The following is a 26089-nucleotide window of genomic DNA, read 5'->3' on the forward strand; positions in this document are numbered from 1 at the left end:
GTTCCCCATCATTTGCACAATCTTTCCAGCATCTTGCAATAGTGGAATCTGAAAATGCCGAGTAATCTAATTTCTGTGGTTTCTCTGAGATTTGCCTAAATTTGAAATTTTTGTATGATCTTCGACTAGGAATGTAACATAATACCAAGAAACTATTTCCAATCAGAAACCATTTCTACTTCTTATTATTGAAGCTGTGCTCCTTCACTCACACTCTCAAATTATCCATTTACTCAAAAGTTTCGAATTGTTTTTGGGTATTAACTCAATACAGAAACGTCCAAACAATCTCAATACAACCCCTTTCTGGGCGTAGGTGTAAGGGAAACTCCCTGCAGCAAAGTAGTACTTTCAGATGGATTGCGTAAGGTTTGAATTTCCGAGAATTTCCTATTAATGAACTAGGATGATCATGTCCTCACGTACTAAACTTTTTCAGATGATGGCCTCAAAATATCCAGTTCTGTAAAACAATCGATAAATGTTGCAATAATGAAGCGGAACTTCCTGCAGAGAGAAAGACTGAAGATGCATTTTTTCAATTGTCCATAGGTCGTAGGCAAAATGGAAGCTGACGGTGCGCAGCCACTTCACACTATTGTGGGTGGATTCCAAGTGCGACCCCAATAGTTCTATTTCTGTGGGCACAACATAGTTTGAACTGTGTGTGGAATTTTAATCACATGCTGTTTGAGTATTGAAATAGAAGAGAGAAACAAAACGAGGATGAGGTTGGACGTATATTGGCCCAAAGAGGAATGTTTTTAAAGGTCAGTTAAAGTTCAACGGCCCCGCTGCAGAGCGTGCTAGCGTCGACTCGACTGGATCTCGGTTCAGCGCTCTTTACCTATAGAGAGAGACGTTGCTCATTGCTCAAGCTGGTCCTGGTCTGCTCCTGCTAGTTGGAACACAATTCTCTGTTTACTTATTACTATTGCTGAGCTTTTAAAAGCCTCTAAAATTGTAAAAGTTATGCAGCAACCAAAATACAATTTTGCAGTTCAATTGCTCTAAAAAACCAGTTTTTTAAATTCTGAAAAATATATTATTTGTGTAAAAATACATGGCAAGGGTTCTGCGCCAGATACATTATCACTGCATTAGAGAGGCACATAAAACTATGACAAAAATCAATTGCAAAATAAAGCACTTTCTGAACTGAACAAAACAAAAACTAGAAAAATAAATTAACAAAACTAACACAAAACAAAAGAAGAAGTTTCCTTTAGATAATTAGATATCCCCTCTTCACTAACATAACTTACCAATGATTAAATTTTGCTTAATTTTATCGCATTCATCCGCACATAAATTTACGTTGTACAGTAATGCCATTAATGAAAAAAGATTGTACCAAGCAATATCTAAGTTAAACAAACTTAAAGAAAAACTCGGCAAATAATCTATATAAACATAATAGAACAAAACTTTTTCTTCAAAATATTTTAGTTAAAATTATAATTCTTATTTCTTTTTATATCCTCTTTTACAATTACCTTTGTGATATAACATATATCCGCATGTGCATATACACAAATGAACGCACAGTTATTGATTTTGTTTATTATTTCATTTTACTTTTTTTTTAACCTTTCTTTTTACAGCAGTTACTGTAAATAGTACAGCAATGTAACAATGTAATGCATTATTATAAAGAATGATGACTTCAATAGTTAAATAATAGATTGGTCCAGAGATGGGATTGCCAGCCACAACATAAACAACGTTCACTTTATTCCAGATTCCAGGCCATATATGAAAAATGGTACATCCTAAGAGGGCTGTAGATGGGTCACTAAATCAACGTATGTTCCTTTTTCCTCATCTATTTAAGTTGCACAAGGTTCAAATGGAGTCCGTACTAATCGTGTGATTTCCACTTTTTTTAAACCATATTTTAATCACTTCATCACCAGGCACTCTAAATTGACTAAAAACCCTTAGTTCTGTCGCACAAGTATTTCTCAGGTAGTCCTCCGACACATCCTAGTCTATGTAGCTAGAATTGATGGCTCTTTCTAAATCTGTATTCGTCCATTGGAAAAATGGAGATTATTATTGGAAAAATAATATTGATATTAAGCTTTTGACATAATTTAAACCATTGCTACGTACCTACGATGTCGAATTCACCGATACTGTACAGCAATTATCGTAGTACAGATAACAAACACAAACGCACACATTGTTATTTTACATACGTTTTATTATTTTTTAATTTAGACAATTAGGAGTTAGTTCCAGCCTTGCCCCTATCAATGATTACCAAGCTCTCTAATAAAAGAGAACAATTCTGTTACTAGCTGCAGCGGCACGAGTTTAACATTTAAATACTCTTTTGAAGCTTAAAGAGGCCAATAAAAGTAAGATTAAGTAACCGATTCATGTTTTAAGGTACTTTTACTTGGCAAAACAGAAATCTAGAGATATATATATATGATTACTACAACCACCGAAGAAAAATTTCGTCATGGAGAAATGAAGAAAACTCTTTCTGCTAACTAATTGGCTTTTTGTTATCTTCACCAATTGAAAGTTGGGGAAAATATTTTATTTGAATAATTTATGTAATTAAATTTGATAGAAAATAAATTTACGATTTTTCTAAAAAGCAAATGAGTAAAAAGGACCAACAATTCTGCCATACTGTGGTCAAGTATAACAAATCATCCAGCCGGAGGTTCCTGAATAGATTTTGTAGTTATAATGAGATTTACTGAAAACGGCACCTACAATTTTCTTTAAAACTACAAGTTCAGCAATTTCCATTGGTAACATTATCCAGAGGAATTCGCCCAATTAACATTAAAGTCCCAATTCAGTTTATGACTTATCTCACCTACTAAATATTAATAAGGATTCAATTTGATACCAAAATTCCAAATTTGAAGAAAACTGGTTGTCCAGAAATGCTACGTCACTGAATAGATTACTGTGCTTTCTTTTAGCGCAGTACTAGCTACTGTGCTATGTCACTGAATAGATTACTGTGCTTTCTATCAGCACAGTACTAGCTACTGTGCTTGTCACTGAATAGATTACTGTGCTTTCTTTTAGCGCAGTACAAGCTACTGTGCTATGTCACTGAATAGATTACTGTGCTTTCTATCAGCGCAGTACTAGCTACTGTGCTATGTCACTGAATAGATTACTGTGCTTTCTTTTAGCGCAGTACAAGCTACTGTGCTATGTCACTGAATAGATTACTGTGCTTTCTATCAGCGCAGTACTAGCTACTGTGCTATGTCACTGAATAGATTACTGTGCTTTCTTTTAGCGCAGTACAAGCTACTGTGCTATGTCACTGAATAGATTACTGTGCTTTCTATCAGCGCAGTACTAGCTACTGTGCTATGTCACTGAATAGATTACTGTGCTTTCTTTTAGCGCAGTACAAGCTACTGTGCTATGTCACTGAATAGATTACTGTACTTTCTATCAGCGCAGTACTAGCTACTGTGCTATGTCACTGAATAGATTACTGTGCTTTCTTTTAGCGCAGTACAAGCTACTGTGCTATGTCACTGAATAGATTACTGTGCTTTCTATCAGCGCAGTACTAGCTACTGTGGTGCTATGTCACTGAATAGATTACTGTGCTTTCTATCAGCGCAGTACTAGCTACTGTGCTATGTCACTGAATAGATTACTGTGCTTTCTATCAGCGCAGTACTAGCTACTGTGCTATGTCACTGAATAGATTACTGTGCTTTCTATCAGCGCAGTACTAGCTACTGTGCTATGTCACTGAATAGATTACTGTGCTTTCTATCAGCGCAGTACTAGCTACTGTGCTATGTCACTGAATAGATTACTGTGCTTTCTATCAGCGCAGTACTAGCTACTGGAACGAACTTCTGGCAGCATGTTTTTGGTTTATTTATTTTTTTTTTAACAGAAATATCCGTTTTGAGGTTCCCTTGATTCCAAAAAAACATTAATCAATGGATTTATTATTAAACTGTGTACACACTACATTTGGCCTGAACTAAGTGTTGTCTTCGATTTTTGACCTTTCACACAAAATGTTTTCATGTCACTTAGTATGAAAAAGTGGTACAACAAACCATGGTGTGAATGTGACTTTGCCACACAGTCCAATTGTGTAATGGGTGCTCAAATAACTCAAAGAAGCTCGAATTTGAACTTAGTTCTGGCAATTCAAGAGATTACTGAAAATGATCGACTAAATTTCATGATACAATCAGTCAACGGGAGTGTAATTTTCTTATTTCTTAATTTTAAATGATTCGTTTTTTCAGTTTTCCGGTCAGTGGCCAAAATTCATTCAAGAGTTGGGCAGAACTTCCTCAACAGTGTTACTTTATCCCATCACACCTGAAGAATATAATAAAACATGTAAAACAAACCAATAAGAGGGTTGTGAGATTTTTCTTTCGCCCCTCGAAAATAGTGTAGATTTTCTATTTTAAGTTTTCACCGAAGCAATACTTTGAGGCTCGTGAATTTGCTGAATAGTTTTTTAATTTGCTAAAATAGGTCTGAATTTTGCGGATAATCTCTTGCCTGCACTGTATCAACTATTCTTCACACCATATTTTCATCTTCAAAGTTTTAATGTACAAGTAATGTCCAAGTTTTCTTTCCTCTTTGTTTTACTACTTGAATATTTTTTTTATATTTGGAATTCTTACTTAAGAAACAGAAAAATTGTAGCTCTTTGTAAGGCATTTAGATGCCAAGCTAAAAGAGAATCGTGGAAGCCATATTAGAGAAATTGGGGAACACTCAGTTACAGCAATCAGTAGAGAGATAGTTGCTACAAGGTAAAATCCCAGCAAGATAACAGTCCTATACGATCCACGATGGCTCACTTCTGTGCTGTTTTTCAAGGATTATAACCGTAGGACGAGCCTTAGTGAAATTATGCCAGTTAGTAAATCAATTATCTTCAAACCCAATCTAACACGTTGGCTACGAGAAGTAAAGAGTTTTAAATGAGTTAACACTGAATGCGAATAGTTGCTATGGTCTTAGTTCAACCCTAAAATAGTTAACACTAAGTTCTAAGTGAAGGATTTAAATTTTCTGGTTAAGAAGGGCAACTTATCTAGGTCTCTGCCGAAAAAGAATCCAGTTCTTGTATTCTCAAATAATTTGGTTTCCAGGTTAGGCACCAAAAACGTGCGTAATGAATGAAGACATACCTGTGACTGCTGCAAAGGTAATCAAAACCGGAAGGCAATGCCAGTATTGGAATGAATCCCCTGTACACAGATTGCGCTGCGACACTGGACACACTGTACTCACTGGCAACTGCTACTCCAGCGCTCTCTAACTCGCCCCACTCCATCTGACCCGCTCAGTCTACTCCGCTTATTCCCCTCCAACCGGCCAGGCTCGCCTTGGGGCCAAATTTTGTAATTTCAATTTTCACTCGACCATGTTTACCGTCAACGTCTTTCTCTTCTTACTCCCATTACTTATTCCTTTCGTAGTTACATGATCTCTCACCTCTATAAACAAAGTACGCAAGAGCCTTGGATCAAAAACGCCAAAAACAAACGTTCAATAAGTCAACAATATCTCCGCTAACTTAACGACAAACGTTCTAGGTTCGAGCTAAGATTCAAGCATTGAAATTCTCTTTCACTCGGCTTAGTAGGTAGTGGGCGCCCTCTAATCCCCACTTCTTACGCTCAGTTTTACTTTGTAAAAAAATTTACAAGCTCGGGGGTAAAAGAGGATGTTTGGACTTTCCCCCAAAGAGAATTCCTGGTAACGACAGGGCGCCGAATTACTGCCTTACAAACTCACTCTGTTGGATTCAAGTTACAGAGAAAAGTATCATATAATATTTTGCCCTGTAGCCACGATTTGAATGCAAGCCAATTTTTAAATGTAAGTGTAAAAAGGAAAGAAAAGATTGTGAAATTTCTTTATTAAATTAAAAAATATGTGGTAGACAAAGTCCAGTTTAATTCTTGGCCCTCCTAGAATCATGAAAATAATTACAGCCTCAAGAGCTCTAAATTAGTCTGTTTTAATTATAAAAGGAAGGGGCAAGACTTCCCTCTATTGTGCCATTTCAGTGTGATGTACGATTTTACTATTTCATTGATATCCAGATTCAACTGTACTAAGTTCGGAGAAAATTCATTTGAGAAAACCCTTGTGAGAATGTGAACTTCATAACTAACAATAGGTATTTCCAGTAAAATGTACAGAAATATTTGAGACAATCGTCACACTTCTCTTACTAAAGACTCATTTGAAAGAAAATATGCAATTACTTCTGATTTCCAATAAACCTGTTCATTCAAATTTGATTAACTGGCCGATAGTGATGTAGCTTGAGGGTGTTAAGTAAAGAGACCAACTATAATATAATCAAGAGATCAGGTTATTAAGAAATAGTCCGCCAGGCGACATACTTCCCAATAGCGAGGAGGGACAACGGTTAAGCAGTAAAATCAAATGCAGTCAATTTGAAATATTATTGGTTAAACATTTTCTTCTTCTACTATGTCAAAAGGATATGAAGGTAAACAAATCAATAGATACTATTATGGTGTAGAATCGATTGTAGAGGCAAAGCGAACTCATACAAACCTGGACAGTGTTCATATCACTAGTGTCTGACAGTAGATATACCTGTTTTCCTTGAGCCAGTTCCTGCCTGAAATCTTATTCTATTAACGCCAAATATAAATCTCCTTAACAAAAACTTACAGTTTAAAATGTTAAGTATAAGGGTTGATTAAACGCCAAAAGGTACACAAATCAGCGAGTACCCAACATTTCATTAATACTTCATTAAAATTTAAGTAATTCTACTGCATTAATTTTCAAAAATAAGTTATTTTTTAGAATTTATTAGATGTCACAGACCCTTATGCTGGCCACTTCATTATAATATTTTTTTGTTATAATTATGATAAATCACATATACGTACATGCATGTTAAAGTAGAAAAAGACAAAGTTAGAGTAGGCTACTGTATTGAATTCGTCTTGCCGAAATATTCGTGAGCACAAATAACACACAGTTAATAACAAGTAGATTATTCAACAATTATTGATTTCTCAATTGTAATTTAATTTAGTTCCCCTAATTTTACTTATGGTAAAATACTGGAATAATTAGCTGTCCTAAAAATATGCATATCTTATTTACTTTATATAACATATATACAACATTGTGGGATGAATACCTAGGTTGAGAATGTAATTGAAGAAAACTATATTATTTGCGATAAAGCCAGATAATTATTACCTATTATTATAAACGTTTGACTACTTCATAAAATAACAATTACTTTAATCGAAGAATGAACTTAAACCGACGATTTTTATTTAAAAATAAAAACAAATAAATAAAATAAACAAAATCATTGATGTAAGATTTTTATAAAAAAAAGTTTTGTTATTTTTTAGCCTCATAATTTTTTTATATTTTTTATAACGTTTTTATTTTTAACCTTTAATTAATAGTTTGATTATTAAAAATAACTAGATATTACAGTCAATCTACAGTGCTACTTGAACATATATGTATTTTGTAGACGAAAATGGCCAGCATAAGGGTCTGTGACATCTAATAAATTCTAAAAAATAACTTATTAATGAAAATTAAAGCAGTAGAATTACTTAAATATTAATGAAGTATTAATGAAATGTTGGGTACTCGCTGATTTGTGTACCTTTTGGCGTTTAATCAACCCTTAAACTTAACATTTTAAACTGTAAGTTTTTGTTAAGGAGATTTTTGTACCTTTTGGATACACTTTCCTTTTTGTTTATTTGGAATGTTACATATCTGCTTTACAGATTTTTTGAAAATTTGGAATAAGCAATTCTATCATTATAACCTGATAAGGTGTTAAGTCGGAACCATAACTACCAATGGAGAGATCTTTTTAAAGATTGATTATAGTTGCGGTCCCCCAAACCATCCTCAATAACAATTTTTTTGAAAAAGCGTTTTGAATAATATAGAAAGGTATTTGTACGTAAATAGCAAAATTAAACTGCGATTTCAGTACTTCCTTTTAAGAGGAGTAAGAAAAATAAATTGCGATTGCAGTACTTCTCCCTAAAAGGCAAAGAGGCAAAGATTTTTTAATCGACAATTCATTGATTTAAATCGGTTCACTCATTGATAATTTAAACGATTGCAGTACTTCCTCTTAGTAGGTGCAAGAGCATGATAGCACTTCACAGCAACGTAGAGGAGCTTTAACCACTTATTCGAGCTGAATTTTATCAATTCGGACTAAGCGTTATAGAAATATTGGTAATAATAGTTTTAGAAGGGGCCTTATTTGGGTGCGGCGAACTCCCCTCCTTAGGCTGGAAACATAGTGGACCGGCGAGCAAAGCGGCGATGATAGCGAAGAGCGAAGCGGCGAAATCAAACACAAGTTAACATATGGGACCGCGCATAGTGGCGAGCAAAGCGAAGATAGAGCAACTCAATCTATTTCTAGTTTTTGTTTTTGCCGCTTTGCTCTTCGCTATCATCGCCGCTTTGCTCGCCGCTCCACTATGTTTCCAGCCTTATGAGGCACAGCGTCGAGACTTTTAAAGTGTAAATCTGTACAAAATTTCGATTCGAATGACACTTCATTCATGAAAATCGGTTCACGTGTCAATAATTTGAAACGATTGCTGTACTTCCCCTTAACAAGAGCTGATCGCCGCTTTAATGTTACGTAGGGGAGCCCCAACCCTTTCATCCTACCAAATTTTATCAAAATCGGGCCAAGATTTACAGAGTAATTAGTAATAATAATTTTGGAGGGGGCCTTACATTAAGGGGGCTAACTCCTCTCCCATTCGATGTACAGGGTCGGGACCCCAAAAGGCACATCTACATAAAATTCCGAATCGAATGACACCTCATTCATGAAAATCGGTTCACGCGTTTAGGCGCTACGTTGTTTACAAAAAAGGTAACAAGAACAACAAGAACAAGAACATTTTTTGAAAAAGCCGTTTTTGCTCAATTTTGGCAACTTTTTTCTCGATACCTATTAGATCTGGGTTGTTGCAAAAAAAATTACAGTTATAAAGGAGGATTTGCTTTATATTTTAAAGAAAATTTGGGAATTTTATCTTTTATAGAAGAGGAGAAAAAAATTGTCAAAGTTGGGTGTTTTTCAACATTATGCTTTTTCGTGCAGTTTTTGACGGTCAACCCTTATACAACTGTCCTACCGGACAGTTTTAAACCAAATGTTTTGAAATTATTATTTTGCAAAGTCTGAAGTAACGTCATCTTTTCAGGCGTAAATCAGGTTTAAGCCACCTGGTCCTGAATGGATGGCTACTTAATTCGATCCTTCTCCATTTCACGCGAGGATTTCCTGAAGCAGTGATGACATCATCTTCTCTGGTTGCCACATTTACAATTTGACGGGGCAAATTAGTTGTGCCGTTGAACTGGGCAGAAAATTCACAAATAACAAGGAGCTGAGTGCCAAAACTCACAGTAATACCATTAAACCGGAAGGCAGCCCCCAAACCCGAGCTGATCCCAACACGCACATTTTAATATAAGTTAATAAGATTAATTATTTAGGTTTAAAATTAATTTTGCAGTTAGATATCTTCCTTAAAATTAGATCATAGAAAAGGTGGCAAGAAAAGTGTCCGCAGCAGAGCAGAAGAGGAGAGGAGAAAGAACCTACTTCCAAAGCAAAAATAATATCAATAAAATACCTAGACTACTTGTCTTGCTGATAACAATCAACAGACTAACAAACCGCCGAACACTCGAGTAAGTAATGGAAATTCAGGATAACATACCAACCATATAGTAGAAGTTTCAAATATTAAAATCTGCGATCCGTGTACTCATCTTGAAGTTGCAGATGAATTTTACACGACAACTAAAACCATCTTTTCCATTATTTTATTTTAAGAGAATGTGGAAATTATATTTTTAAAAATACTTTCAGTGAGGATGCAAATAAACTTGAACCATGTTATGAGAGCATAATGCGTGAGTGCATTGAATAGACTGAGTGCCGTCAACGAGTAGATAACGGAAGCTAACCTCGTCAGAGATGTCGCCCAGGTGCTTGATGTCCTCCGTCTCCACAGTCTCGTTAGTCTCCTGACGCGTGGTGACTCTCTTTTCGCGCACTTCCTTTAAGACTTCGGCAGCACTGCCTTCATCCTCAAGCGGCCGCCTGCCCCCATCCTGCCCGCCACTTCCGTTTCCCATGTCATGATGCTACAACAATACACAAATAGCATGTTTTGTATTCTGTTTATAGAAAAGTAAAGATTGCACTATATGACAGGAGCCCCAGGTAGACACATCAACCAGCTCCGGCAGTATTCTAGATGTGCGCCCTGCTAACCTACTATCTTCCCCATACTTCTCCTACTTACATACACATTCCTCCATCTTACCTACCAATGAGATGCATTACAAATCCTCTTACCTATCAAACTTAAAGAAATAATATGATCTAAAAATATACTCCCTAACAAATTTTACATGTACGAGTATACTCTCCGGCTATTTACACGTCTACGTAATAATTCCTAATAAAATAAATCAACCAAGCCTTTAATTTTTCGATATTGTTAGAAAATGAAATGCCATAATACCGGAAACGGGCCTTCAGGTACTGATACATTGTTTCTTACAGAATGTATGAATTTGTTATGAAGATGAAGTTTTCCTCTAAATTTCTTGCGATTAAGGTCTCTGACCTATTCTGAGCAGGCATATCCACAAACAGCATCTCCTTCTCCTTTATCTGCGCTTCTCGGAAGTTTAACACTCCTCTCTCACATAAACAACACTCTCTCATTATTAATATAATCCCTTTCTCATTTATTTAAAGTAAAATAGTAATTATTATATTAAGTAGTAAAATTTATGGTATCCATACTAAGAAGGCAAAACCCGAGCTGATCCCAACACACGCTGTTAATATTGCGAATTGTCCAATAAGAAGCAGACCAGATATGCGGGTTTATAAGGCCCAAAGAAAGGGGAAAAATAATCAAAAGTAAAGAAGCTCCTCTTTCAAATCTAAGTGAGAAGCGGCAGATTTCTTCAACGTTTCACTTATAGCTAATTTTATCGGAGTAGGATAAGATGTACTTTCGAGTACAGCAGCCTGCTGAGAGTCTGCTAACGTAATTAGGGCAACTTAATTAGAAAATTGTAGCAGAAATATTCCTCTGTTCCTTAAACTTTATTTGATAAAAAGTTTATAGGATGGGCCAAAAGTTTTTCTTTATTCTCTCCTAATCTTGGGAATTCAACCATACATTGGTTATTGACAGTTCAATCTTGCTTTTCAAATACTGCGACTACGACATTTCCCCAGCCTTTAAGATAATCTAATTCTGTAACCGAAAACGCTCCATTTTTTTAATGTTTGAGAAAAGCACTCTGTTCACTATCAATTGTTCCTCTGCTCTGTTTGAAGTCCCAGACTTCCTGTCCCCCTTTTAAAAACCTTATAGAACCTTATATATTAAACAACAACATTGAAAATGTACATCCAATGACTAAAATGACAAAATATTTCTTGTACCACAACTACTGGTTTCTATGAAGAATCGACACTTACTTCTGTGTTTTCTGATTCCTGCTTTTGCGTGTCTTCGGTGGTGGTTGTGGTGACCTTAGGCCCGGAATCCTGGACCACCTTGCCGTCCTCCAACAGCACCTCGCGCTGCACTCGCGTCGCGATCTGCCGCTTCGTCACCACCTCTACCTTTTTCTTTGTTACCCACTCTTCTGCAACACATCAAGAACCTATTTCATCAATAATGTTCATGCCTTTAGAATGTCAATTCCAGCTATTAACAAACTTCTACGGGAAACAACATTGAAGTGTGTAAAACACTGAGTACGTATTTGTGTGAGAGAGAGTGTAGTGTTACACTAGTGTAGTATAACATTACCTAATCATTTATTTTTATTTGGTAATCTGCTAAATGTTGGTGAATGGGAGCCAAATGTCGCAAAAATGAATAGCTACTGGCTAGTTGGAATACATATTTCATTAGACAAAGTTGTTTATGGAAGGTTTTTTTCAACTCTTAAAATATTTTTACTTTCTTTTATTCCTAACAAATGTAAATATTGCGATATCGAGCCAAATTTGTAATAATGAGATTTACCAGAAATATTGATTTTGAGACTCTTTGTCTCAGAATATGGTCTCTGTTGAGTTGTGTAAAGTTAGTTCGTCACAACTTTATTCTTTTTTTTTTTTTTAAATCACTGTGTGACTGGACCGTAACTTAGCCGATAACATCTGTAAATAGGAAGCCATCACTTACGATGCAGCTAACCCTTTTGGCGTATTGGCATAATTCAGTATACTTTACACCCAGGTTGGCCATGAGAAAGCTTTGGGCACTAGCTATAAGCCATTTTTGTTAAATGCTGACCGAAAACGAATCTCTCGGCAAGAATTTTGATTTTGTGCGCCGATTGATTTATTGTGGAGGAGGCGCTGCACACATTATCGAACTTCACACATGGCGAAGTCGATTCTATTAGCCATAAGAGGTCAAGGCATTTTACTTGCAAATGTGTTATTTTTGTCTATTAAGTTGTGAAGGGTAAAACTAAAGGGCCAAAAAGAGTTTGTGAATTCTGCACAAGTCTGGTCCAAGCTAAATTTTCGATGAAATGCAGTTGGAAAAATTGTCCTCATGCTCATGTAAGTGGAAGTGAGCATAAAATTAATATTCGAGTGAAAACTGTTAGATTGGAGCGACATGTAGTAACTATTTTACAAAGCAGAGAGCTCGCCATTTAGAGCCTAAGGTGAATGTCAAGAAGCAGTTTGGCTTGTTTGGAAACAGTTGGCCGACCCTTGGAAGGTGCCTCAAGGTACTCAAGGTGAAGGTACTCAATCGGTGAACCTTACACGGCCAATTCAACATCCTCTGTCTCGCTTTGCTTACCTCGTCCTCTTCCAAGTCCACTTTTTTTTTCTTTTTTGAACACATTCTTTTTCGCAACGCTCGTACACTCTCTTATGTAGTTATTTTTGTTGAGGCTTTGAGCTTTTTAACAGTTGCCTTCATTAATCACTGAATACTGTGTATGTAAAGTTTCTGTTTCATTTAGACAAAAATTGCTCTTTAAGTTAAGAGTTAAGCTATGATTGTACCTAGTTCATTAGCCGCGCGTTCATACCCAACATTCGCGAAAAGCTTGTAATTTTTTATGCAATCTATGGTCACACGTGAATCAGAATTCAACCTGAAAGAAACAAATCTGGTCTCTCCATGTGTTTTTACACACTCCAGAGTTTTAAGTAAAGCCAGTTGTTCCATGTGATTATCACCCCGTAATATCCTGTTTAACTTGAACTTTGCTTCACAGATGACTGCACCCAGCCCCGCCCGCCTGTATACCACAACTGCGCAGCTCTTGTGAGTATCAACTTTGCACTCGTCTGTAATGAATATCTCACAATCTTAATTGGTACAGGGACCATCCTCTTCCCAAAGAGAACTCGCATTTCGGCTGGATGCAGCCACCGACGGCATTTGGTTGATGCACCATACAGTTCAACCTCAATGCTCTTCAGCTGTCCTATATAACGCACAAAACTTGCTCGTACTAATTCCTCAGCCAAAAAACAGATTTTGGCGTCATGTGGGCCATTATGCGTGCACTTTCATATGCAATAGTTTGGTATACCTACACAATTCCAATTGCCATTATCTGATGAGGATGTTGCCAACTTAGCTTTCCGTCTTACTGAGCCTGCTGCAGTACTAGATGGTGACAATAAATTGGTCGCGCCGAAGGGGCCAGCAAGAGGATGAAAATTAAGTTCATGAATCCAGAGCCGTAGTTTAATATAGGAGCTTCTCTCACTAACACGGAGAGGAACTCTCGCAGAACTTTATACTTGAGTATACACACACAACAAGTGCTTGTTACCTTGTTCTACGTCCTTGAACCCCTACCCCGCACCATAATTTTAAACACACACCTACAACGTCCAGAGAAGCCAAATAAATCCTTTTATATAGCCAGTATTTAAGTACATTCATAATCTTATTACACGACTTCTTTTTACTCCAATTATTATAATACTAATTTATCTTCTCTATATAATTACAATACCAACCAATTCCATAGCGTTAATGAATTTTATTGAACGAGTGATAAAAACGTTTCCTACTAATCTTATTGCTCCACTGACGAATTCGGAAGAGTGTTCTTAAATAAAATCTTTTAACAAACGAAAATTAATGTTCCGGAATGTTTTTTCAAATAAAGTGATTGTTTATTACGTAAACAGTATTTTAAGTTTAATAAAACGGTTGCCGCCGTTTTCTTAAATATTTAAGAAAACAAGAGTTTCTTTGAATGATATCCTTTGATAAATACATTTAGAATGATTACTGGCCCTATGGACGCAATGAGTGCCAAGAGTTAAGAGTGTGCCAGGAGTCATGAATTGCCAAAGGAAAAAGTATTGGTTTTTTTATTAGAGACTGAGTGACCACTTAAGGAAGTTACCGAACAATCCACAGAGAAGAAGATGACAATTTTTGAATTCGGTTAAGTCATCTGTGAAATGAGTCTTTTGTCCACGAACAGTCCAAGAGGGGATAATTGTTGGCAGATAAGATGGATATTCCGTTTAAATGGATGGAGGGCGTTTTTGTTCTGGTTAAAGTAAATGTTGTATTCACTTTTATCTTCCATTGACATATCTCAATTAGAGTAAGGCTATTTTGGAGAAAACAAGACGCGATCACTGGATCGAGGTTTAGAGACAAGATTGCTGAGGTATCAGGGACGAGCTGGAAAACGCTTTATTTCTCATTGCCTTTTAGAGAAAAGTGCACTAATCGTCGTTAAACATTTCTTACTACACTTAAGAACAAAAACGTATTCGCACTTTGATACCTTCCTTCAAAACATTTCCTCAAGAAAATTGATTTTAAGGATTCTTTGGCGACTGCCACTATAAGCATTCATTCAAAGATATAGTTAAGGGTAAAAGAATTAAAAAACCCTTATACATAACTATTCAAACAATAAGTTTTGGTTAAGGAGATAGTTAATGAGATATGGAAGGTTAAATTTTGGAAGTTTTCAAAATCCTTAAAAATTTAATCCTGTATCCTATCTTTGTATTCTTCTGATTTAAATGAATCCTTTACAGAATTGTAGAAAAGAGTTAGCTTTATAACTGGTATAAATAGCAATGTTCTAGTAATACTAAGGGTGCGTTCCACTAAGCGACCACAACGACCACGCTCACGACCGCGATTTTGCCCGTTCCACTTGCTTGCGAGCGTTGCGATCGAAAACCCAAGTGGAACGGACTGTGGGCGTTTTAACCGTTCATGTAAACATTACATAATATGGCGGCCTCGAAAATAAGTCAGAAGCTTGAAGAGGTTATTTTTTAATTTTAACCCCGATTATAAGCAGTTATAATAAACTATTAATTATTGGTAAAGTTGACTTATATTAAAAGAATATATATAATTCAATTTTTTATATTACATTTTAGTGGAATATTTATAAAATTTACGTTTAAATAAAATTAAAATGTCTTTTGTGGCAACAGTTGGATATTTATTAATCTCCTTAACAAAAACTTACAGCTTAAAATGTTAAGTATAAGGGTTGATTAAACGCCAAAAGGTACACAAATCCGCAAGCACCCAAAATTTCATTAATTCTTCATTAATATTTAAGTAATTTTACTGCATTAATTTTCATTCATATTTTTTAGAATTTATTAGATGTCACAGACCCTTATGCTGGCCATTTTCGTCTACAAAATATATTTTCAAGTAGCACTGTAGATTGACTGACATATCTAGTTATTTATAATAAACTACTAATTACAGGTTAAAAAGAAAAACGTTATAAAAAATAAAAAAAAATTATGAGGCTAAAAAATTCAAAACCTTTTTTAAAAACTGCTTACACCAACATACATCAATGATTTTGTTTATTTTATTTTTTTATTTTTATTTTTAAATAAAAATCGTCGGTTTAAGTTCATTCTTCGATTAAAGTAATTGCTATTTTATGTAGTATTTAAACGTTTATAATTATAGGTAATAATTATCTGGCTTTATCGCAAATAATATAGTTTTCTTCAATTAGATTCTCAATCTAGGTATTCATCCCACAATGTTGTATATATGTAATATAAAATAAATAAGATGCATATTTTTAGGACAGCTAATTATTCCAGTATTTTACTATAAGTAAAATTAGGGGGACTAAATTAAATTACAATTGAGAAATCAATAATTGTTGAATAATCTACTTGTTATAACTGTGTGTTATTTGTGCTCACGAATATTTCGGTAAGACGAATTCAAGACAGTAGCCTACTCTAACTTTGTCTTTTTCTACTTTAACATGCATGTACGTATATGTGATTTATCATAATTATAACAAAAAAATAATATAAATGAAGTGGCCAGCATAAGAGTCTGTGACATCTAATAAATTCTAAAAAATATTAATGAATATTCATGCAGTAAAATTACTTAAGTATTAATGAAGAATTAATGAAATTTTGGGTGCTTGCTGATTTGTGTACCTTTTGGCGTTTAATCAACCCTTATACTTAACATTTTAAACTGTAAGTTTTTGTTAAGGTAATTTTTATTTTAACTCTATTCCAAATTATTCTTCGGATTTATCTTTAATATGCCCTTTATTCTGAAGTTGTCACATCTTATACATGCATGTTAAAGTAGAAAAAGACAAAGTTAGAGTCGGCTACTGTTTAAATTTGAATCACGGAGGATTTAAAACAATATTTCAGACTTGAATTCGTCTTACCGAAATATTCCTGAGCACAAATAACACACAGTTAATAACAAGTAGATTATTCAACAACAATTATTCATTTCTCAATTGTAATTTAATTTAGTCTCCCTAATTTTACTTATAGTAAAATACTGGAATAATTAGCTGTCCTAAAAATATGCATATCTTATTTATTTTATATTACATAACATATAGAAGAACAGCTACATTGAGAGTGTGATTGAAGAAAACTATATTATTTGCGATAAAGCCAGATAATTATTACCTATTATTATAAACGTTTGACTACTACATAAAATAACAATTACTTTAATCGAAAAATAAACTTAAACAGACGATTTTTATTAAAAATAAAATAATCGAAATCATTGATGTATGTTGGTGTAAGCATTTTTTTTAAAAAGTTTTTAAATTTTGTAGCCTCGTAATTTTTTTTATTTATTATAACGTTTTCTTTTTAACCTGTAATTAATAGTTTGATTATTATAAATAACTAGATATTACAGTCAATCTACAGTGCTACTTGAACAAATATTTTGTAGATGAAAATGGCCAGCTGTGACATCTAATAAATTCTAAAAAATGTGAAGGAAAAGTTAATGCAGCAAAATTACTTAAATTATATCAACTAACCATGAATGAAATGTTGGGTACTCGCTGATTTGTGTACCTTTTGGCGTTTAATCAACCCTTATACTTAACTTTTTAAACTGTAAGTTTTTGTTAAGGAGATTTTTGTACCTTTTGGATAGATTTTCATTTTTGTCTATTTTGCTAAGTTACATATCTGCTTTACTGTTTTTTTTTAAATTTGGAATAAGCAATTCTATCATTATAACCTGATAAGGTGTTAAGTAGGAACCGTAACTACCACTGGAGAGATCTTTTTAAAGAATGATTATAGTTGCGGTTTCCAAACCATCCTCAATAACAATTTCTTTGAGAAAGCCTTTTTATATAAAATAGGAAGGTATTTGTACGTAAAATGCAAATTTAAACTGCGATTTCAGACCTTCCTTTTAAGAGAAGTAAGAAAAATAAACGGGCGATTACAGTACTTCTCCCTAAAAGGCAAAGAGGCAAAGATTTTGAATCGAACGACAATTCATTAATGTAAATAGGTTGACCCATTGATAATTTTAACGATTGCAGTACTTCCTCTTAGTAGGTGTAAGAGCATGATGGCACTTCACAGCCATGTAGAGGAGCTTTAATCACTTCTACGTGCTAAATTTTATCAAAATCGGACTAAGCGTTATAGAAATATTGGTAATAATAGTTTTAGAAACGGCCTTACTTGGGTGGGGCAAACTCCCCTCCATATGAGGCATAGCGACGAGACTTTTAAAGTGCAAATCTGTACAAAATTTCGATTCGAATGACACTTCATTCATGAAAATCAGTTCACTTGTCGATAATTTGAAACGATTGCTATACTTCCCCTTAACTAGTGTAAGAGCAGATCGCCGCTTTAATGTTACGTAGGGGAGCCCTGACTCTATCATCCTACCAAATTTTATCAAAATCGGACTAAGATTTACAGAGTAATTAGTAATAATAATTTTGAAGGGGGCCTTACATAAAGGGGGCAAACTCCTCTCTAATTCGGTGTACAGCGTCGAGACCCCCAAAAGGCACATCTACATAAAATTCCGAATCGATTGACACCTCATTCATGAAAATCAGTTCACGGGTTTAGGCGCTACGTTGTTTACAAAAAAGGTAACAACAACAACAACAAGAAGAAGAAGAACAACAACAATTTCTGAAAATGCCGTTTTTGCTCATTTTCGGCAACTTTTTTCTCAAAATCTATTAGGTCTGGGTGGTTGCAAAAAAATTACAGTTATAAAGGAGGATTTGCCCTATATTTTAAAGAAAATTTGGGAATTTTATCTTTTATAGAAAAAGAGAAAAAAATTGTCAAAGTTGGGTGTTTTTCAACGTTACACTTTTTCTTGCACTTTTTGACGATCAACCCTTATACAACTGTCCTACCGGACAGTTTTAATAGAATGTGTTTCTCGAAAGTCTACAAAAAATAAATAAATAAATAATTACTGATTTGTGTACCTTTTGGCGTTTAATCAACCCTTATACTTAACTTTTTAAACTGTAAGTTTTTGTTAAGGAGATTATTTACATGAAATAATACTTTCATTTACATGAGATAATTTTTTCGGTCGCCATATTTTGTTTCAAAAATTGCGCCATATTTCTGAACGCCCACTTCGACCCAGCTCTATAGATGGGGCGTTGTGGGCTTCGCGTGAGCGAAAATAGTGACGTCATTAGTGACGTTTTCGCCACGACCACAACGACCGCGGTCGCCAAGTGGAACGCCTGAAGGTAGGTTTTGGTCGTTGTGGTCGCTAAGTGGAACGCACCCTAAGTAGTGAGATATTGAAGGTTAAATTTTGGAAGTTTTGCAAATCGTTCCAATTTCCAACGTCTATATCTCTCTTAGTATTGTGCCGATTTTAATGAATCCTTTACTTAATTGTAGAGAAAAGTTAGTTCTTTAACGGGCAATGTTCTAGTAATAAATAATAGGTAGTGAGATATTAAAGCTTAAATTTTAAAGTTTTTGCGAATCGTTCAAAGTTCAAACCTCTATATCTCTTTTCGTACCGATTTTAATGAATCCTTTTCTGAATTTTAGAGAAAAGTTAGCTCTATAATGGTCATTAATTGCGATGTTCTAGTGATGATAGTTACTGAGATACTGAAGGTTAAATTTTGGTAGTTTTCATTTTCGTTCAAATTTCAAACATCTATATCTCTTTTTGTATTGTTATAATTTATTATAGAGAAATTTTTAATTGAATGACAATTCATTCATGAAAAGCGAAAATTGAAAAATAAAATAAAATTAAGGTTACTCAGATACTTTTATCAGAAGCAAGAGAAATGTATAAAGAAAATTAATTAAATAAAACTACCAATGGAAATAATATTTTCAGAGTGGTTGGGAAAGTATGGTGTAGCCTTGACATTTTGTGAGTCAGCTGTCGTCACTTTCACACAATAATATGCCCAGATTGTTTTGGAATTCCAACAGTGGCACACCCTGTGTAGGAGTGGGCACCTCAATAACCCACCTGCATTACATTACAACTGAAATAGTTGTGCATGCGATAATCTCTGCTTACTAATTGGCTTTATTGAGTTGATCCCTTCCGTAAAAATAGAAAAAACACTTACTTAATCAATTAGTCGGTCGGAAAATTGGAACTTGCATTTTCAAGTAAAAAACGGAAAATCTGCAAGAGAAGAGAAGTAATGAAAGTAGCGAGTTTTCTTTCTGACACGTTGATGAAGTTAACGCTGAAGTCTCTCTCTAGAAGTTGTCCTTAGATAGATCGAATTCAATGGCGTCCCCTGTTCAGTTCTAAAAACATCAATCACAAGCTGAATGCAGTAAAATGAGTAATTCTCTCATCCCATTTTTATATTCTTAAGGTAAAGGTAAACTGCCACGTAATTCCGATCTTGAGATAGAACCATTTAAAAAATATCTCAAGCAAAACTATCTTTGTAACAATACGTAAACCAATAAAGGCAACAAGAAAAACACAATAGATTTGTAAGCAGACAGAGGAGTATCATTCAACCAGTTAGAACAATGAAGAATTGTTAATACAAAGAAATAGAGTCTCAACATTGAGATCAAGAGGGAAAATTAAAGTTTCTTTGTCCATAATTTGACAGCTCTGAGGGAAGGTAAGAGTGAGATTCTTTCAGTTAGAGGGGGGGGGGAATGCGCCTGTTTTTCTATTGGACTGTCATCTTACATATCGCACATTCTATCGAACTGCTGTGGCGGCCATTAAACAGGGCAAGAAGACTCGCTCTACTTTTTCAAATTCCAGTTTATTATGCTTCTAAGGGGCAAATATTGTACAGACTAGAGTCAATTCCATTGCAGAAGCCATACGAGGTATTGGACCAGTCATTAACTTTACTATTGTACATCACCTGCAAATGCACTCTCACAACTGCCAGCTACAATAATAAAAAATAATATGAATCTTGATAACACACAATAAAATCTAAACACATATTATCCACTTATTGCAAGTCACAAAATTGATATCCTCAGCACGTCTCAGTTCCCCTTGACATTACCAACCTTTACTTATTTTATAAGAGATACTTTAAATATTATGAAACAGACACTTTTACTTACATCGAAAACGATGTACCTTAACAAAAACTTACAGTTTAAGTATAAAGGTTGATTAATTAAACGCCAAAAGGTACACTAACAAATATTTTGTTATTGAAAGTGGCCAGCATAAGGGTCTGTGACATCTAATACATTCTAAAAAATATGATACTAGAAGTATAAAAGAAATGTTGGGTTTGCTGATTTGTGACCTTTAGGCATTTAATCTACCCTTATACTTAACTTTCTTAACTGCAAGTTCTTGTTAAGGAAATTTTTGTACTTTTTGGAAAGATTTTTCTTTTTTTTTTCCTTGATTGTTAGGCTGATTTACTTCGCCTGGTGTAAACAGCAGGATGGAACTTAAAAGTTGCCTAATTTGATCAAAGTCGGGTGAAGATTAGCATATATATTATTAATAACAGTTTACGGCCAATAGGTACCATCCCAGCTCTAGTGGCCATTGAATAAGAAAAGAGATAATGTGTGGTGGGCGCTAATGGCCATAGACGTCGATGCGCCGGCAAAAAAATAAAAAATAAAAAAAAATAACAGTTTACAAAATGGGCCTTTATTTAAATGTTACAGAGGGGAGCCCTAACCCATTCATCCTGCAAAATTTCATCACAATCGGGCTTAGATTTACAGAGTTAATAAAAATACTAATTTTGGAGGGAACCACACATACACGGGGCTAACTCCCTCTCCCATTCGGTATACAGCGTCGAGACCCCCCAAAAGCACATCTACATAAAATTCCGAATCGAATCATTCATGAAAATCAGTTCACGCGTTTAGACGCTACGTTGTTTACAAAAAGGCAACAACAACATTTTCTGACAATGCAGTTTTTGCCCATTTTCGACAATGTTTTTCTCAAAATCTATTTGTTCTGGGTTGTTTCAAAAAATTAAAGATACCCCTAAAGGAGGAGAATGTGGGAGTTTTATCTATAACAAAAGAAAAAGAGAAAAACATTGTCAATAGTTTTCAACGTTACACTTTTTCATGCACGATCAACCCTTATACGTACAACTGTCCTACCGGACAGTTTTAATCTTTTACTTTAAAAAGTATATAGGCCTCAAAAGCGCATTAAGAAATAACTCACTGGAAAACAGGATAAGTACACTTATCGAAACTAACAACCTCTAATAACCACATCGATATTTTCAAACTGGTTTCTCCAGGCTGTAATAATATCTGAATTGGGCAGAGCGAGAGATAAAGAACACATCCGCTCGTGCAAACACAATACAGATAACTTACGCAAACCACCTTATCGAACATCGTCATCAATCGCACAATATCGACATCACAATGACGCTATTAAATACGGGAAGGAAGGGAAGACGTATAGACAAGTTAGAAAGAATAGCAACAGCCATTCATTCATAAAAACTTATGAACCAGTAAACTAACTTAAAATCAATCGTTTGATGAATAATTTGAATTAGCCATTACAGAGAACATTCTCTCTACTTACCAACAACCATTTTTAACTGATGAAATTTGATAGTTATGTTAAGAGGAATATATGTAATTGCTTTAGCTTATTATTCTAGTATATTTCTTGACATACAGGCAAGGAATAAAGAAAAAATTATAGTCTCATTTGGTGAATGACAAAATTCAGTAACATAATTTAACCTATACGTTAAATTGTTTTAACAAGTTACTTGTCCAAAAACATATTCATTAAAACACGACGAAAGCAACTTTAGGTAATTTTAAGTAATAAATGTCGTAAAATCAGTATAATTATTCCTTCATTGATTACTTTAATTACAGTAATCATGTTGGAGTTAGAGTAGCAATTTAAGACAAAAATATTAGAATAATTAGACAAATTTTAGTATGAAAATGCACTTAACAATAATAATAGTATTGGACTTTGGCTGATCTGTTTAACAACACCCACAAAAATCGCCAATTGTTGGACAAGAGAACCGTACATCCTTCTGAAGCCGTATACTAGATCTCCTTAACAAAAACTTACAGTTTAAAAAGTTAAGTATAAGGGTTGATTAAACGCCAAAAGGTACAAAAATCAGCAAGTACCCAACATTTCATTCAAGCATAGTTGATATAATTTAAGTAATTTTGCTGCATTAACTTTTCCTTCACATTTTTTAGAATTTATTAGATGTCACAGACCCTTATGCTGGCCAGTTCGTTCATAATATTATTTGGTTATAATTATGATAAAATGTATATTATATCTTCGTTTTTAAATAGGTACTTTATTTTAATTCTATTCCAAATTATTCTTCTGATTTATCTTTAATATGCCCTTTATTCTGAAGTTGTCACATCTTATACATGCATGTTAAAGTAGAAAAAGACAAAGTTAGAGTCGGCTACTGTTTAAATTTGAATCACGGAGGATTTAAAACAATATTTCAGACTTGAATTCGTCTTACCGAAATATTCGTGAGGCCAAATAACACACAGTTAATAACAAGTAGATTATTCAACAACAATTATTCATTTCTCAATTGTAATTTAATTTTACTGACAGTAAAATACTGGAATAATTAGCTGTCCTAAAAGTATGCAATACTTATTTATTTTATATTACATAACATATATATAACATTGTGAGAAGAACAGCTACATTGAGAGTGTGATTGAAGAAAACTATATTATTTGCGATAAAGCCAGATAATTATTACCTATTATTATAAACGTTTGACTACTACATAAAATAACAATTACTTTAATCGAAAAATAAACTTAAACAGACGATTTTTTTTAAAAATAAAATAATCGAAATCATTGATGTATGTTGGTGTAAGCATTTTTTTAAAAAAGTTTTTAAATTTTGTAGCGTCGTATTTTTTTTTATTTATTATAACGTTTTCTTTTTAACCTGTAATTAATAGTTTGATTATTATAGATTAATAGATATTACAGTCAATCTACAGTGCTACTTGAACAAATTTTTTGTAGATGAAAATGGCCAGCATAAGGGTCTGTGACATCTAATAAATTCTAAAAAATGTGAAGGAAAAGTTAATGCAGCAAAATTACTTAAATTATATCAACTAAGCTTGAATGAAATGTTGGGTACTTGCTGATTTTTGTACCTTTTGGCGTTTAATCAACCCTTATACTTAACTTTTTAAACTGTAAGTTTTTGTTAAGGAGATTTTTGTACCTTTTGGATAGATTTTCATTTTTGTCTATTTTGCTAAGTTACATATCTGCTTTTCTGTTTTTTTTAAATTTGGAATAAGCAATTCTATCATTATAACCTGATAAGGTGTTAAGTAGGAACCGTAACTACCACTGGAGAGATCTTTTTAAAGAATGATTATAGTTGCGGTCCCCAAACCATCCTCAATAACAATTTTTTTGAGAAAGCCTTTTTATATCTCCTTAACAAAAACTTACAGTTTAAAAAGTTAAGTATAAGGGTTGATTAAACGCCAAAAGGTACACAAATCAGCAAGTACCCAACATTTCATTCAAGCTTAGTTGATATAATTTAAGTAATTTTGCTGCATTAACTTTTCCTTCACATTTTTTAGAATTTATTAGATGTCACAGACCCTTATGCTGGCCAGTTCGTTCATAATATTATTTGGTTATAATTATGATAAAATGTATATTATATCTTCGTTTTTAAATAGGTACTTTATTTTAACTCTATTCCAAATAATTATTATTCTTCTGATTTATCTTTAATATGCCCTTTATTCTGAAGTTGTCACATCTTATACATGCATGTTAAAGTAGAAAAAGACAAAGTTAGAGTCGGCTACTGTTTAAATTTGAATCACGGAGGATTTAAAACAATATTTCAGACTTGAATTCGTCTAACCGAAATATTCGTGAGCACAAATAACACACAGTTAATAACAAGTAGATTATTCAACAATTATTCATTTCTCAATTGTAATTTAATTTTACTTACAGTAAAATACTGGAATAATTATCTGTCCTAAAAGTATGCAATACTTATTTATTTTATATTACATAACATATTATAACATTGTGAGAAGAACAGCTACATTGAGAGTGTGATTGAAGAAAACTATATTATTTTCTATAAAGCCAGATAATTATTACCTGTTATTATAAACGTTTGACTACTACATAAAGTAACAATTACTTTAATCGAAGAATGAACTTAAACAGACGATTTTTATTAAAAATAAAATAATGGAAATCATTGATGTATGTTGGTGCAAGCATTTTTTTAAAAAAGTTTTTAAATTTTGTAGCCTCGTAATTTTTTTTATTTTTTATAACGTTTTCTTTTTAACCTGTAATTAATAGTTTGATTATTATAGATTAATAGATATTACAGTCAATCTACAGTGCTACTTCAACAAATTTTTTGTAGATGAAAATGGCCAGCATAAGGTTCTGTGACATCTAATAAATTCTAAAAAATGTGAAGGAAAAGTTAATGCAGCAAAATTACTTAAATTATATCAACTAAGCTTGAATGAAATGTTGGGTACTTGCTGATTTGTGTACCTTTTGGCGTTTAATCAACCCTTATACTTAACTTTTTAAACTGTAAGTTTTTGTTAAGGAGATTTTTGTACCTTTTGGATAGATTTTCATTTTTGTCTATTTTGCTAAGTTACATATCTGCTTTACTGTTTTTTTTAAATTTGGAATAAGCAATTCTAACATTATAACCTGATAAGGTGTTAAGTAGGAACCGTAACTACCACTGGAGAGATCTTTTTAAAGAATGATTATAGTTGCGGTCCCCAAACCATCCTCAATAACAATTTTTTTGAGAAAGCCTTTTTATATAAAATAGGAAGGTATTTGTACGTAAAAAGCAAATTTAAACTGCGATTTCAGACCTTCCTTTTAAGAGGAGTAAGAAAAATAAACGGGCGATTACAGTACTTCTCCCTAAAAGGCAAAGAGGCAAAGATTTTGAATCGAACGACAATTCATTAATGTAAATAGGTTCACCCAATGATAATTTTAACGATTTCAGTACTTCCTCTTAGTAGGTGTAAGAGCATGATGGCACTTCACAGCCATGTAGAGGAGCTTTAATCACTTCTTCGTGCTAAATTTTATCAAAATCGGACAAAGCGTTATAGAAATATTGGTAATAATAGTTTTAGAAACGGCCTTACTTGGGTGGGGCAAACTCCCCTCCATATGAGG

General features: G+C 33.8%; 1 protein-coding gene across 13 annotated transcripts in view; it reads right to left on the reverse strand.

Annotated features, from left to right (window-relative positions):
- The window catches only part of chas (chascon), a 78049-nt gene that overhangs the window by 36413 nt on the left and 15547 nt on the right, over nt 1-26089 (reverse strand). For all 13 annotated transcript variants that reach the window (XM_074116517.1, XM_074116518.1, XM_074116525.1 and 10 more), the window contains 2 exons: nt 11561-11730; nt 10021-10200 (listed from right to left, as the gene is read on the reverse strand). In XM_074116517.1, the coding sequence (XP_073972618.1) occupies nt 10021-10200; nt 11561-11730 (350 nt within the window). The remainder of the gene's footprint in view (nt 1-10020; nt 10201-11560; nt 11731-26089) is intronic.

The sequence above is a fragment of the Rhodnius prolixus genome, unplaced genomic scaffold, assembly GCF_049639745.1.
Source record: "Rhodnius prolixus isolate KJV_2025 unplaced genomic scaffold, Rpr scaffold_13, whole genome shotgun sequence".
Taxonomy (NCBI): domain Eukaryota; kingdom Metazoa; phylum Arthropoda; class Insecta; order Hemiptera; family Reduviidae; genus Rhodnius; species Rhodnius prolixus.